General features: G+C 71.6%; 1 protein-coding gene across 1 annotated transcript in view; it reads right to left on the bottom strand.

Moving 5' to 3' along the window:
• Positions 1-210: 210 nt before the first annotated feature.
• EPS15L1 (epidermal growth factor receptor pathway substrate 15 like 1) overlaps positions 211-15,637 on the bottom strand; it is an 82,695-nt gene continuing 67,268 nt past the window's right edge. The window contains 4 exon segments of the mRNA XM_058292630.1: positions 211-695; positions 5,536-5,604; positions 5,606-5,745; positions 13,842-13,971. Coding sequence (XP_058148613.1) covers positions 549-695; positions 5,536-5,604; positions 5,606-5,745; positions 13,842-13,971 — 486 coding nt within the window. The 3' untranslated portion in view covers positions 211-548.

Below are 15,637 nucleotides of genomic sequence, written 5' to 3'. Positions count from 1 at the left end.
TTCCCCAGGGGCTCGATGAACCGTGCGCGGGGACCCCTCCCGACCGGGGGTGACACGAGACCCCGCTGAGCCCCTCGGGGCTCCCCTGGGGGAGGGGCCGGGAGACCCCCCGAAGGCTCCGGCACCGGCCGCCCCCCTCTTGGAAGCAGGTGGCCCGAGCGGGGCGGCGCGCGGTGGAGGCGGCCGGCCGTGCAAGGGACGACTCGCGCGTTTCGTATTAAAATACTTTATATTAACCGCTCAAACGTCATCTTTGTACAACGAGTGCATACACCGTGGGGCGGGGGCGGGCATCCCACGAGCCGGGTGCGGAGTGCGAGGAGGCGGCGCCCGGGCTGGCGCCCGCGCGGGAGGGAGGACGGGCGCGCTGCCCGGCGCCGGGGCCGGACGGGGGCGCCGGGGACTCCGGGGCAGCCTTGGGGTGGGGGGTCGGGCCTCTCCGGCCGGGCCCGGTTCTCGCCGGCGGGCGCCGCGCGGGGCTGGGGTCTGCGTGCGCGGCGCCCCAGCCCGGGGAGGGGGCCGGGGGTCTCGCGGCCGGCGCCGGGCGCCTACGCGGCGGGCATGTCGGCCTTGCTGAGGGCAATGGCCAGCTCCAGGTCCTCCTGCTCCTGGCGCCGCAGCCGCGCCAGCCTCTCCTGCTCGGCCTTCTCGCTCTCCCGCTTGGCCCAGGCCAGCTGCTGCTCCTCATTGCCAAACTGCGGAGAGAAACGGAGCCGCGGTTACGGCGCGGGGGGCCGCGGGGGGCCCGGGGAGGCAGCGGGGGCGGGCTTGGGAGCGGCCGGCAGATCTGGGGCGCCGGGCCCGGAAGGTTCTATCCCCACCCCGGGGATGGAGAAGGCTCTCCTGCCGCGGCCGCCCCAGCGCGAGGCTCCCGGCCCGGCCGAGCCTGCGGATGAGGCTGCGGCCTCGCGGGGGACCCCGGGCCGGGGGCTGCGGGAGAGGCGCGGGACGGCTGCGGTTTAGAAGGGGGCGCGAGGCGGAGCTGAGGGGCTTTAAAACGCGGCCACGCAGGCGACCGAGGCGCCTCTCTGGGGCCCGCGTGCCGGGGGCAACGCCGAGACCGCGCAGCCCCTCGGTGGGGTTTTTCTTCTTGGGGGAGGGGGAATTTCTGGAACTTTCAGTTAAAAAACGAGGTTTTTGAAACAGAGAGGAAGCCCTGCAGTCGCGGGTGGTGGTTCCGAGGCCCCCGGGCTGGCCGCGGGAAGCCGGGTCGCGGCCTCGAGCGTGGGTCCCACGTCCTGACTCGGACGGCGGAGGCTGCGGAGCCCCCGGGGAAGGCTGCGGCTCGTTTTCGGGACTTCAGGACTCGGTTTCCCCATCCGTGGTGGGCGCCGGAGCTGGGAGCCGGTCGGTCTTTTGCCGGGCGCGGACAGACACACAGCGCGGGCTCGGGGGGGGGTTCCCCGTGGCACCCTGTGCTCTGTCACGCGCCCGGGGCCCCACGCCGGCCAGAGGCGCCGGGGCCTGGGAGGGGCTGGGCTCTGGCCCTGCGCGACGAGGGGGCGGGGTGGCGGCTGCTCGGGTCGGGCCCCACCCCGGGGTGGGCTCGGGGGGTGGCAGGGGAAGGCGGGGCCCAAGCGGGGAGCGGGGAGGCCCGGCAGGAGGAGGGGACAGTCCCGGGGGGCCGGGGAGGCCGAGCCCCCGTTTCCCGGCGGCGCTCGGGGCGCAGGTGGGCGCCCGGGACATGCCCCCGCAAAGCTGGCCTCCGCCCGGCGGGTTTCCACGTCAGCCGGCCCCCCTGCCGCGGGGGCGGGCTCCCTGTTCTGTCCTCGGAACGTTCCACCACGCCGGGGCAAAAACAAGGAAAGAACAACAAACGCTGGCAGAGGTGACCCTGCGGGGCGGCTGACCCTGCCCTGTCCCCGGCCAGGGGGCTGAGGGGGCCAGCTTCGGCCGGCGGGGAGCACAGCGAGCACGACCGGGGGAGCACAGAGAGCACGGCCAGGGGAGCACGGCCAGGAGACTGAGGAGGCCAGCTTCGGCCGGCGGGGAGCACAGTCAGGGGAGACAGGGAGCATGACGGGGGGAGCACAGCGGGGGGAGCATGGCCAGCGGAGCACGGAGAGCACAACCGGGGGAGCACAGCGAGCACAGCTGGGGGAGCACAGCCGGGGGAGCACAGAGAGCACGGCCGGGGGAGCAGAGAGCACGGCCGGGGAAGCACGGAGAGCACGGCTGGGGGAGCACGGCCGGGGGAGCACGGAGAGCATGGCCAGGGGAGTAGGGCCAGGAGGCTGAGAAGGCCAGCTTTGGCTGGTGGGGAGCACAGAGAGCACGACTGGGGGAGCACGGCCAGGGGAGACAGGGAGCACAGCCGGGGGAAGCACAGCCAGGGGAGACCAGGAGCACAGCTGGAGGAGCACGGTGAGGGGGGGAGCACAGCCAGGGGAGATGGGGCGCATGGCCGGGGGAGATGGGGCGCATGGCCGGGGGAGATGGGGCGCACGGCGGGGGGGGCACAGCCAGGGGAGACGGGGCGCACAGCCGGGGGAGCACGGCGGGGGGAGCACAGCCGGGGGAGACAGGGAGCACGGCGGGGGGAGCACAGCCAGGGAGACGGGGCGCACAGCCGGGGGAGCATGGCGGGGGGAGCACAGCCAGGGGAGACGGGGCGCACAGCAGGGGGAGCACAGCCGGGGGAGACAGGGAGCACGACAGGGGGAGCACAGCCGGGGGAGACGGGGAGCACGGCGGGGGAGCACAATGAGCACAGCCAGGGGGGCGCAGCCGGCAGGGGGCACAGCAGCAGGGCGCACAGCCATCGGGACCACGGTTAATGGGAGCTCAGTTGAGGGAGCACGGCCGACGGGAGCACGGCCGACGGGAGCCGAGCCAAGAGACCAGAGCTGGCGGGGGGCACAGCAGCAGGGCGCACAGCCATCGGGGGCACGGCCAAGGGGGCACGGCTAATGGGGAGCACAGCCAGGGGAGCACGGCGGGCACGGCCAAGGGAGCACGGCTAGTGGGGAGCACAGCCAGGGGAGCACGGCGGGCACGGCCAAGGGAGCACGGCCGGCGGGGAGCACGGCCGGCGGGGAGCTGGGCAGCGCGGGAGGGCGTTTATAAGGACGCGCCGGCTGACCCGGGCCGAGGCCTGGGGTTCGAGCTTGGAGCCGGGCGACCGGGAGGGGCCACGCGGGTGCTGACGGGCTCGACGGGCTGCGCCGCGGCCTCCCGCCGAGGGGCAGGCGTGTGCGACCCCGACGCCCCCTGCCCTCGGCGTGCAGCGCAGTGGCCTGTGGCCCCCGGGGAGCCTTGCCCCGAGGGGCCTGCCCGCCTGGGCGCGCAGAGCGAGGCGGGCTGAGGGCGCCGTCCGTGGCCCGAGGCGGGGGCGAGTCCTGACCCCGCGAAGCCCCCGCGACGAGGCCGCCCACGAGCTCCCTCCGGCCCCAAACGCATCCTTCTGGTCGAGCAGGAGCGAGGGCGAAAACCGCGTCCCCGTGAGGCTCGGGGCAGCCCGGCGCGCGGTCGGCGCTCAGGGCACGGTGGCCGGCCACCAGGGCACGGCGCTGCGGCGGGCACGAGAACGCCGGGCCCCGAGACGCGCCCACGCGGCGGCCGGCCGCGCCACACGTGGCTTCGCCTCCGTGGCCGCGCGGTGGGACGTCCCGGCTCGCCGTGGAGTGCAAGTGACGCTCCTGGCTCTCCCCCGCCGGCTCGCCGAGGTGCTGTGCGCGCGTCCGGCTCGTTGGACGGCGGGAAGCGTGGCCAGCGATGCAGACGGCCCCCCGCGCTGCTCTCTGCGGAGACGCCTGGACGCTACCTCCCGTGGACGCGCGCCGCAGGCGGGAGGGCCTGTTTTCTGAGATGCCGGTGGCGGACGGCTCCCGTGACCAGTGAGGTGCTCGAACGTCCCTGGAAGGTTCCGGAACAGCACAGCCCGTCACACTGGGGGGGAAGCGGCGCCAACTGCGCGGGCGGTGTCCTGTGTCCCTGAACTCCGACTGGCCACGCTGCGTCTCGACGAATGGCGCCGTGTCTGGGGAGTGCGGTGTTTCCAGGCGCGTCTGACTGTCCCCGGTAGCTGTGCAGCCGCCGGCGTCCACTGGGGCAGCCGGAGGGACCGGCCCTGCCGAGCTGCGCGCGTCTTCGGGCTCGGGCACCCACCGTGACTGGGGGTCCGGCCGCACGGCCGCCCCTCTCGCCCCCTCCTGCCAACCGCGGGGGGCCGTCACCAGCGGGCGAGAAATGGGGCCGCGCGGAGTTGGACAGGCCATTGCCGGCCGTGGATGGCGGCCGGGTAGGGATTTCAAATCGGGATCGACGCCTGCTCTGGGCCGGCCAGAGAAGTGGGGGGCCGGGGAAACTTGGGGTTTAGGGAAGAAAAGGAAAAGAGTTTCCCCAAAACATGTGGACCAGGCCCGGGCCACGAAAACTGGGCTTTCAGGGCGGAGGACAGCCGCTCCCGCCCGCCGCCGCTCTCGCCCGCCGCCGCGCCCCAGGCCCACCGAGCCTCGACAGCCCCCCGTTTTTCTCGCTGGCGTTTAATATCTTTCCGCCAAAAAAAAACAAACAATTAGGCAACCGCGTGCTGTTCAGGAAACTCTAGACAGAGCGGGTTTTGCCGTTGACTCTGATTAATGACGCCACCCTCCCGGGCGCGTTCGGCGCAGGACTTGCAGGCCGCGGGGTGGCCAGGGAGGCTTGGGGACCGGGCCGGGTTTAAGTGGACGCCGTGCGGGTGGCCCTGAGGCGGGGTCTGGGAGGAACCGGGCGCTCGCCGCGCGCTCTGGGAGCTGGAACGGCTATAGAGAGGGGTTCTCATGCGTCCGGTGGCACAACGAGCTCTGCCAGCCAATTCGGAGGCGGCTTTTTTTTTTTTTTTTAAAAAGCCGGGTGGCACGGCCGTGAGACCTCTTCTGAGAAAACCCCAGCCCGAGCTCTCCGAGAACGAGATCTGTGGGCGCCGCGTCGTCAAATCCTGAAGGCTCCTCGGTGCGCGGCCACACTTTCAGTATCGCGGCGCCCGTTTCTGAAAGGGCGCTGAACTCGGCTAAAATAAGATTTCTGAGCACTCTCTCTCTCCCTTGTTGTTTTTGTTGCAACAGAAAAAGGGCCCGGGAGTGGGGTTTTCTGGGTGGGGTTTCTCCGTATGACTGTGAGCGGGCGGCGGAGATCAGAGGTGACGGGGAGGAGAGGAGCCGACCGCCGGGCACGCGTGGCGTGGGGCCCGGGTGCCGCGCTGGTTTTTTTCCAGTCTTGCTCTCGCATCTGGGGCGTCTGGCAATTGGGCTCCCCCCTCTCCCCGCCCCCCAAAAAAAAATCAATGCGTACAACGGCCCGCGTGCAAGCGCCGCGACGCGGAGAGGCCACCCCGTGGCCGGAGGAGCGTCCACGGCAGGGGTGCTTTGGTCGCGGGTTTTATTGAGGCACCTTCTGCTTGCAGGGGCGGCCGGCGCGCGTGCGGGGGGCCCGGTGCGGGGGAGCCAGGAAGGAAGGGTTTGCCGGGTGGAGAGAGACGATAAATAAGCCCCGGGGAGCGGCAAGCGGAGGGGGGCTGGGGGCGGGGGCGCAGCGGCAGGAAACTCAACTTACAGAGGCGAAGTCTGCCAACCCCAAAGAAGCGTCTCTAGAAGGTTTAGCTGGAGAGGAGGGGGCAAGGGGGGCCTTTGCCACTAACTGTGTCCCCAAACCCCTTTTTACTTTGGGACGGGTCACTGCTGTCCACCACCCCGAGAGGCTGGAAGGGGCCGGGGGGCTGGGCCGGGGCCGTGGAGCCGAGCTGGCTTACAGGTGTGCTTTTACCTGGAAGGTTGGGGAGAAAAACAAAAAACGGAAGACAAGAGAGGAGAAGAAAAAAACAAAAACAAAACAAAAAAAGCACGTTACTCACCGCAGGGAGCGCGGGGGCGGGCGCGGGCGGCCCTCCTCGGGGAAGGGACGGGGGGGGGGGGGGCTCAGAGTTCAGCCACCGGGACCCCGGGGAGCCCCCCCGCCCCCCGAGGCGGAGCGGTCAGGGGGTGGCACGGGGCATGCGGGGGGCTCGGCAGGGCCCGGGCACGGGCAGGCGTGGCGCGGGGCAAGGTGGCGTGGCGCGGGACTCGGGCAGGGTAAAAGGCTGGACAGAGCAGCCCACGGCCAGGCAAGGAGGGGGGGGGCCTGCTCCCCGGCTCGGGTCGGCACCCGGGCGGTTCCCGGGCGTGGTGGCGAGCGCGCCCCGGGGTGCCACCAGCTCCAGCGGGCAGGCCTGCGCCTTCCCGGGGCTCGGGGCGCCTGGGCCCCTGCGAGGTGGACTTGAGCTGGGGGCGAGTGCAAGTCTAATCGGGATGGGAGCGAGACCGTGGCGCGGTGGCCGGGGCGCATGGCTGCATCTCTCCTGGGGTGCTGGAACGTTCCACCAGGAACCAGAGGCCCCGGGCCCCCCGCCGCGCCCCTGCCTCTCTTTCCCAGGGGGTGCCCGGGGTGGCTGGGGTGGCGGCTGCGCCCCAAGTTCCTGGGTGAGCCGGGGGACCGGCTCCCACCCCGGGTGTCCTGAGAAGTGGGGGGCCCGGCTGCACCCCAGCTTCGGGACCAGTGGGGCGGGGGCTCCACGGGGGGCGGGGGCCGCGCTCGGGGGTCCCGGGGCCTGGCCCCTCCCAGCCCCGTCCATGCCGCACGGGACACGCGGACGCAGCGCGGTGGTGGTCCGTCTTGGCCGCACGGTGACGGGGGCGGGGAGGAGGTGGGCAGGGGGTGCGGGCACAGGGTGGGGGGTTGGGGCCGACGTCTCCACGCCGCCCCCCCACGCTGCACCCCGGGCGCTGTGTGGCCGTCCCCGCCCACGGAGCGGTGCCCGCCGCGCCTGCCCTGCCCCTCGCTCCTCCCGACGGCGCCGGGCCCTGGGGACACGCCTGGCCGTGCCCGCTTTCTCCGTCCCGTCCCCTCATGCGCCGCAGCTGGACGGTGCCCACCCTGGCGCACGGCGCCCTGCCCTCCAGTGCCGGCCCGAGGCCCTGGTGGCGGGTGGGCACAGGAGGGGATCGAGCGGGCGGCCACGGCGCGCCGAGGGGCGAGGGGCAGGGTTGCCGGGGGCCCGCCAGAAGCCGCTGGCACGGGGCGGCTGCGCGGGTCGGGGTGGGGAGCCTTGGGGAAGTTTCCAGAAGGGCATGGGGACGCAGGCAGGGAGGCCCGGGCGGGTCCTGGCCTGGAAAGCGATTCACGGAGGCGCAGGCGGTTTGGACCAACGCCCCACACGTGCGCCCCACCCCCTCTCTCTCTTTTTTAGTTAACACGACCTTCTCTGCCCCTTGCAAGGACGGGAAAATAAAAGCCCCAGAAAATCGGCTCTGGCCCGCTCCGACGTGGCAGGCGCTTCCAGCGAGCGCGGCGGCCCCTGCCTGGGGTCTGGGGCCCGAAACCGTCTGTTATTTAGAAATCGGGCTTCGGTTCACACGAAACCAGGGCAGGTCTGCTGCGTGCCACTTGTTTTCGGAGAAAAAAACGGTTTTTCTCGGTTGCCTGTTGTTGTTTTTTTCTTTTGGCGCGCGCGTTCCGGCAGAAGGGCCTGCAGGGGGGCTCGGCTTCCTGGCTTGGCCCTGGGCGCCCCGCGTGCGCGCACGGGGCAGCGCGCCACCAAGCAGCGGCCGGCCCCCCGCTTTGCAAGCCCCGCTTTATTTTTGGCAGCCGGGAGCTTTTAAGACACCCTCGGGGCCAGTTCCTGCTTTTTATGTAACCGCTTTCTGCTAAGTCCGGAGTCGTTTTTCTGATTTTCTGACGCGGAGCTCGTCTCCGACGTGTGGCCCCCTCGGAGCCCCCTGGAGCGGGCGCGTTTAACCGCGACCGCACACTCTGTCGCCACGCCGGGGAGGGGGTGTCCCCGGGAGTGAGGGGAGAGCCTGAGCCCCGGGGAGAGAACGGAACGGATGGAAGGAAAAAGGAAAAAGCGGTCCCACGAGTGACCCAGGGAGGCGAGGCCGGGCGCCCCGGCGCGCTTCGTTCCCGGGGTTGCGCGGAGAGGGGGGCCCCGCGGGAGGGAGCGCCTGCGGCCCACGGGTGAGGGCGCGTGGCGCCGGCTGCACGCACGGTGGGAGAGGCTGCCGAGATCGGAGGAGAAGGCAAAATAGGTCTTCTTTGGAAACCGCAGCAGTTTCAACAGTTACCCAAGCGGTGTGCCGAAACCACACCCAGGCCAGGCTTCAGCAAAAACAATATGGACCGACTGGTTCACCGCAGCGGGGTGCTGTTAAAAAGCAACACACACACGCCGGGGCCCGGCCCCACCCTGCGGGGAGCCTCTTCAATCCGCTTATCATCTCTCGGCTTTCGGGTTTCGTACGTTGCCCCCCGCGCGGGCGGGCTCGGGGGGTCTCGCGGCTGTGCCCGCGGGCAGGCGGTCCCCGGGCTGCCCTTTGCCATCGCGCTTTTCAGGAAACCCTGGGTCTGAGAAGGTCACTGGGGAGCGGCCCTGCTGCAGGAAAAAAAACAGGACCGAAAGGCGTGTGTGTCCCCAGCTCGAAAAAACACGCCGGCGGCAGAGAAGCCCCATCAAAGGGGCGCCGCGCGCTGGCAACGCTCCGCTCGGGCGGCCGTAAACGAGCTTTGGATGATTTGTGTGGGCTCCATCAATTTGGCGAACAAAAAATACCAGAAACATGTGAGTGTGTGTGTGTTGTGTTTTGCTGGGTCCTAGCTCTAAATTTGGTGCTGTGGTTGGAAAATGCAGTTCTGTAGATGAAAGGTGACTACAAAAGACCAGAGCAAAACAAAGCCACCGAGAAAACACGAAACGAAGGGCATTTACCCTGAGAGCAGGACAGCTGCTGCTCCCCGCCACCCGGCCACGGGCTCCCGGCCACGGGCTCACACGACGGCCCTCTGAGCTACACAGCCCGGGGCTCACACGACGGCCCTCTGAGCTACACAGCCCGGGGCTCACACACGACGGCCCTCTGAGCTACACAGCCCGGGGGCTCACACGACGGCCCTCTGAGCTACACAGCCCGGGGCTCACACGACGGCCCTCTGAGCTACACACCCCGGGGCCACTCACACCCCGTTTCTAACCTACACAAGCTGGCACTGCTCACACCTTGTCTAACCTATACAACCAGGCACTGCTCACACCCCGTTTCTAACCCACACAACCCGGCACTGCTCACACCTTGTCTAACCCACATGACCCGGCACTGCTCACAAAACTGCCCTCTAAGCTACACAACCCACACTGCTCGCACCTTGTCTAAGCTACACAACCCGCACTGCTCGCACCTTGTCTAAGCTACACAACCCAGCACTGCTCACAGCCTATTGTCTAAGCTACACAACCTGCACTGCTCACACCCTAAGCTAAACAACCCGGCATTGCTCACACCTTATCTTCACAACCTGCACTGCTCACACCCCGTTTCTAACCCACACAACCCAGCACTGCTCATATCTTGTCTAACCTGCACAACCTGCACTGCTCCCACCCCATTGTCTAGCCTGCACAACCTGTGCTGCTCCCACCCCATTGTCTAGCCTGCACAACCTGCACTGCTCACACCCTAAGCTACACAACCTGTGCTGCTCCCACCCCCATTGTCTAGCCTGCACAACCTGCACTGCTCACACCCTAAGCTACACAACCTGTGCTGCTCCCACTCCATTGTCTAGCCTGCACAACCTGCACTGCTCACACCCTAAGCTACACAACCTGTGCTGCTCCCACTCCATTGTCTAGCCTGCACAACCTGCACTGCTCACACCCTAAGCTACACAACCTGTGCTGCTCACACCCCATTGTCTAGCCTGCACAACCTGTGCTGCTCCCACCCCATTGTCTAGCCTGCACAACCTGCACTGCTCACACCCTAAGCTACACAACCTGTGCTGCTCACACCCCATTGTCTAGCCTGCACAACCTGCACTGCTCACACCCTAAGCTACACAACCTGTGCTGCTCACACCCCATTGTCTAGCCTGCACAACCTGCACTGCTCACGACCCTAAGCTACACAACCTGTGCTGCTCACACCCCATTGTCTAGCCTGCACAACCTGAACTGCTCACACTTTGTCTAAGCTACAGAACCTGTACTGCTCACACCCCATTGTCTAGCCTACACAACCTGCACTGCTCACACTTTGTCTAATCTACACAACCTGCACTGCTCACACCTTGTCTAAGCTACACAACCTGCACAGAAACTCCCCGTTGTCTAGCCTACACAACCTGCACTGCTCACACCTTGTCTAAGCTACACAACCTGCACTGCTCACCACCTTGTCTAAACTACACAACCTGCACTGCTCACACCTTGTCTAAACTACACAACCTGCACTGCTCACTCCTTGTCTAATCTACACAACCTGCACTGCTCACACCCCATTGCCTAACTGCACAACCTGCACTGCTCACACCCTAAGCTACACAACCCGGCACAGCTCACACCCGCTGGCCGCCTGCCTGAGGGTCCTGGCAACCCCGAGAGGGTGCGCTGGGGCCGCTGCTGGCACCCCCCCCCCCGGCACCGCCTGGCTCCTCTGCCCCCCCAGGGCCTGGCGAGCCCCTCCCGGGGCGTGGGGAGCAGGGCGGGGCGCAGGGCCATGGCGCCCCACGCGGGAGCCCGGGGGCACGGTGCGCTGCAGGGCTCCCCCAGCCGGGTGCGCCGCCCAAGCGGCCGGGGCGGGGGTCCTGCAGGCGGCCCGCGCCCCCAGCACATCAAAGCGGCGCCTGCAGCGCAGCGGCCAGATAACATCTGAGGTCGCAGCGACGCACGTTGAGATTTTCCACTGAAAATATTTACCGAATTTGAAGAACCTGCGCCGAGCGTGGGGCGGGGGCAGGGGGAGGGCTGGCTGTACCCGGGCACGGGGGGCTGGGCCAACACCGCGGGGCGCCCCCCCGCCCCGTCCTCGCCGTCCCCGGGCGGCCAGGGGCCCAGCTCGGCCACCGACACCATCGACAGGAAAATAAAGACACGGGGTGGGGGGGCTCGCCCCGACAGGCAGGCATCGCCGGGGGCGAAGGGCACGACCTCCAGAAGGTCACGGAGGCGATGAGGCCTGATGGGCCCGCGTCGAGCCGCAGCCGAGGGGGGTGTCGTGGCCGGCGAAAGCCCCGGGCGAGGGGCGGGCGGCGGTGCCCGGCTGGGAGCTGCGCTCAGGCGGGCGGGGTACCCTGGCCTGGCGTCCGTGTTGGGGCGACGCAGGGGACGGGTCGCCGGGGCAGGCGGCGCGCCCGGCCTGCCCCCGCGCAGTCCCGCTCCCTCTCGGCCCCGTTTCTGGGGTGCGTCTCGGCACGCGCCCGCCGGGAGCTGCCCGGGGTGCACTGTGGTCCCCGCGGGGCGTGGGGTCGGGCGGGCGCCTGGGGCCCGGAGTCACCGGGGTGGTGCTGCGCTTTCGGGGAACGACGGCGGGGCGGGGCCCCAAGGCGAGCGAGCGAGGGTTCGGGGCGGAGGGAGGCTGGCGGCGGGCGCTCGGACCCCGGTGGCCGGGCACGGAAGGGCGGGCGCGCAGCGCGCCAGGCAGATGCTTCTGCATCCAAACGCGGGCGGCCTGGCCCTCGGGCCCCGGGGCGCGGCGGGGCGTGGCGGGGGGCGTGGGGGTGGGCTCTGGGGATGGCGGGAGGGGGGTGCGCCCTGCTCCCAGGCGGGGTGCCCCAGATACGCGCCCACTCTCCAGAGCCACCGTGGGAAGGCGGCGAGAGCAGTTGGCGCCGCGGCGGAGGTGCTAACCGCACGGCGCTGCGCGCGGCTGCCAATTCGGGAGCAGCACCCGGGCGCGGTGCAGCCAGGGCAGGGCAGGCCGGGCGCCCCGGGAGCAGGCGCTGCCCCGGCCGGGTCCCCGGCACGTCGGGGTGACCCCTGAGCGGCGGCAGGGGCGGCCGGAGGGCCCCGGGGGCTCCGTGGGCGGTGGGGGGGCTTGCGGCACCCTCGCGGGGTGCCCCGGGCCGGACGCCAGCTACGTGGGGGGCCCTCGGGGCCGCGTCCCGAGCAGCCCGGGGCTGCGCAGGTGCCGTCCCGGGGGTGAGAAGGTCGACCCCGGGTGCAGGAGAGGTTAAAGGTGCCCGGCCGGGTGGCGGGGACGGCGCAGCGGCGCGGCCCGGGCGCTGCAGAAACCACGGCGCTCGCAGGAAGTGGCAAGGGTGGGGCCGCGGCGCAGGGCCCGCTGCCACGGGCTCGGGCTGCCCTGCTGCGACCCAATCACTGGCGACCACATGGCCGTTTCCTGTACTTGAAAAAAAATCTGTTTCTCTCTTTGCAAATCAACAACTTTTACCTAGAAACTACGCGTGGTACACGGAGGCCGACTCCCAGCGCCACCCGGGGCTCGGGCGCAGCCAGCGCTGCTGCCTGGGGGGGGACGTGCGCCGCTGTGCGCCCGCCGGCCCGTGGCGACGCCTGCCGGTCACTGCTGCCCCCACCTCGCCTTTCTAGAAAAGCCCCCCGGGCGCCGAGGCCTCGCGCCGGCACCACCTCGGGCTGGGGCCTCGGGCCGCCGCTCTGGGGCTGGACGAGGCCACGTGGAAGGTCCTGGGGGTGGCAGCGCATGGTGGCGAGGGGCCGCGGGGCCCCCCGGGGACGGATGCACGCACGGCCTCCTACGCTCCCGTTACGCCTTGATAACGCTAAAGACCCCCGTGGCGAGTGACGTCCTCTAGAGCGCGGCCGCCGCGTCACGGCGCCCGCGGGAGGCCTCTGCCCACCGGGCCCCCCACGCGAGGGCGCAGGCTCACGCCGAGCGAGGCGCTGTCCACGCGCCTCCTCCGGCCCGGGGGGCTTCCAGGCGGGGAAACCGAGGCCCGCCCCGCCCCCTGCCCACGCCGGGGTCGGCGCTCGGCCCCCAGATGCCCTCCCGGGAGCCCCTCGAGGCGCCCCGAGCGCAGCAGCGGCGACGCGAGCCGCCCCGGCCCCCCGCGGTGGGTAACCCTGAAACACGGGTGTCGGGCGGCCCTGGCGGCGAGGGGGACCTGCACGCGGGGGTCTCCGAGAACCCCCCTCTGCCCCCCGGGGAGCCGCCGGGGGCGTGGGCAGCGGGGGCGCGGCCGGCACGGCCGGGGGCAGCGGCGGAGGCCATGCAGAAGCGCCGGCCGCACCTACCGCCCGGCACAGCGTACGGCTCGGGGGTCCTCCGTCCAGCCGCCGCCTCTGGGGAAGGAGACGAGAGGAGAGCCGGCTCAGCCCCGGGCGGCGCCGCGCGAGGGCGCGTCCAGGGGTGTGGGCGGCGGGGAAGGGTGGGCGGGGACGTGGGGTCCCCTTGCGCCCCCTCCCTCGCGCGGGCCTGGCCAGGACCGGGGCACAGCCAGGCCGGTACTTCCGGGGCCCCCCGAGTTGCAGCAGGGCGGGTGGTGGCCTGAGGTCACGGGAGGCTGGACGGGGAGGGGGCGGGACCCCGGGCGCCCCGACACGCACGGCGGCTCTCGACTGCCCGGGCTCCGCCAGGGAGGTCGCCGGACGCGCCTTCTTCTCGGCAGGGGTGGGGGGGCCGGCGCGCCGAGGACACGGCCGGGGGTTCGGCCACACCCAGGAGGGGACACGTGGCCTCCCGGAGCAGTGGGCCGACAGGGACGGCGCGGGCGTCTGCGCCCACGGGGGGCAGAGTGGACCCCGCCCGGCCTGCCCGGGGGGACGGAGGCGCGGCCGCAGGCATCCCAGGGACCCCGAGCCGGCGCGGGGACGCGAGTAAAGGGGGCCGGGCGGCCAAGGCACGCCCCAGCGTCCCGCAGGGGTCCGCCGCCCAGAGACCCCGGCGGGACCCCGGCGGAGCGGGCGCTCGAGCGGCTCTCCCCGCCCGCGAGGGGCCCAGCCTTCCGGGGACCCCTGCGGCTGCTGGGCCCAACGCCCCGTTGCACGGAGCCCGAGCCTGGGGCCCGGGGGGCCGGCGCTCGGGGGGGCCGGGGGCCGAGCGGGCGGGGGGCGCGGCGGCGGGACACGTACTGACCGCTGGGCGGCCTGGGCCGCGGCGGGGCAGGCTTCCTCGGCGGCAGGGCCGGGGTGTCCGGCTGGCTCGGGAAGGGCTCGTCGGAGAATCCTGCTCCCCCGAAGGGCGCGGCGGGGGGCGGAGGCGGGGGCTGCGAGAGAGGACACGAGAGAGCGTCACGCCGCCGCGCCCGCCGCCCCCTCCCGCGCCGTGGGGAGTGGCCGCCGCAGCCGCCGCGCAGTAGGGCGCCCCTGGCCCCCGCGCCTGCCGCCCGCTCGCGGGGACCGCCCAGGGCCGCCGGCCCCACGCCCCGGCGGGGAGGCTCGACAGCGGCCCCCGTGCCCCCCGCGTGCCCCCGGCCCCCGCCGGCTCCTTGCCTCCACGCAGAGGGGATGGTGGCTTCCCCGTCCTCGGCGGGGACGCTCCCGTGCCAGGAGACCGGCCGCTCTCTGGGGCGAGTGGGACCCTCCGCCCGGCCCCCTGCCGCGGCCCCGACCCAGGCTCTGCCCCGTGTGGTCCCCGCCTGCCGTCCACGCTGCTCGGCGTCTCCCCCCGGTGGCCCGGCGCAGCCCCCCGCGTCTCTGTGGTGAGCGCCCGCTGCACAGAGGTGACCTGATACGTCTCGGCGCAGCCGGGGCCTGAGGTGCGTCCGAGGGGCGCAGCGCGGGGCCGCCAGAGCGGGCCAGGAACGGGAGCGCGCGGGGCCGGCGCCCACCAAGGGACCAGGTGTGAACGGGCGCCCGCGGGCCCGAGCTCCCTGCGCCGGCGCGAGGCCGGGGGCGGGCGCCCCGACAGGCGGGCGAGGGGCGCCAGCTGACGTTACGAGAGGTCGACGCGGGGGGGGCGCAGCGGGCCGCGCCGGGTGGGTGGCGGGCGGTCAGCTGAGCGCGAGGGGCCGCCTGCGCGGGACGCCCCTGCGCGCGCTGTACCCACGGCCGAGGGCGCGGCAGAGCGGCACCCTGGGCTCCGAGCAGCCTCGGGGGCGGCTAACGCCCCGATCCCCGGCCGCGGTGACAAGGACACGGCAACTGAGGCCGCCGGGCGCCGCTGCCTGCCGACGTGGCAGGACCCGTGCGGCTGAGGATGCGGGGGCGGGCGGGCGGGGGGAGACGCGTCCCAACGCCGCCCCGCGCTGTCCGCGACGAGCGCCCTGCAACCGAGGCGGGTGGCGGGGTTGACCAGGCCCCGCCGCCACTTGCGCAGGCTGGTTTCGAGCAGTGCGCGGCTTTTTACTACACACCTACTGGCCGGGGGTCCTTCGTGTAGGGCCGCTGGGTGTCAATAAAGCTTTATTTAAAATGGAATGACTAGGGGGCCAGAGCGGAAGCCTGTGGGGTCACCTCCGGCCACCCGCGCCCTGTGACCGGGTGGCGGGAGGGGGGCCCGGCCTCGGGGGTCTCCACGGGGATGCCCCTCCCCCGCTGGCACCGCGCCCACGGCTCCACCCGCCTCCCAGGGAGCTGCCCTCTGGCCTCGCGAAGGGTGGGATCTGCACCTATCTCGGGAGAGCCAGGGCCTGCGGGGAGCTTGGGGCGGGAGGCTGGGGGCCCCCAGCTCGCCGCCCGGCCAGCCCCAGTGCGTCCGAAACGGCTGCGACCCCGGCCCCCGGCCGCTCTGTGCCTCAGTTTCCCCGTCTGTAAAACGACGAGGGCTGTGGTCGGTCCTGGCGGGTGGCGTGGCCAGAGCGTCTGTACCCCGCGAGGCGGGCGCTGCGTGCCTGCTGCCCTGCGCGCCTGAGACGCCCGAGGGGGGGCGTGGCGAGGGCCGCGGGTTTGGGGTGCGGGCCTCGGGGGGCGTTTTCAGGGTGGAAGGACGCG

This window comes from Dasypus novemcinctus, unplaced genomic scaffold, assembly GCF_030445035.2.
Source record: "Dasypus novemcinctus isolate mDasNov1 unplaced genomic scaffold, mDasNov1.1.hap2 scaffold_174, whole genome shotgun sequence".
Taxonomy (NCBI): domain Eukaryota; kingdom Metazoa; phylum Chordata; class Mammalia; order Cingulata; family Dasypodidae; genus Dasypus; species Dasypus novemcinctus.
This window is presented reverse-complemented; position numbering and strand designations above follow the sequence as displayed.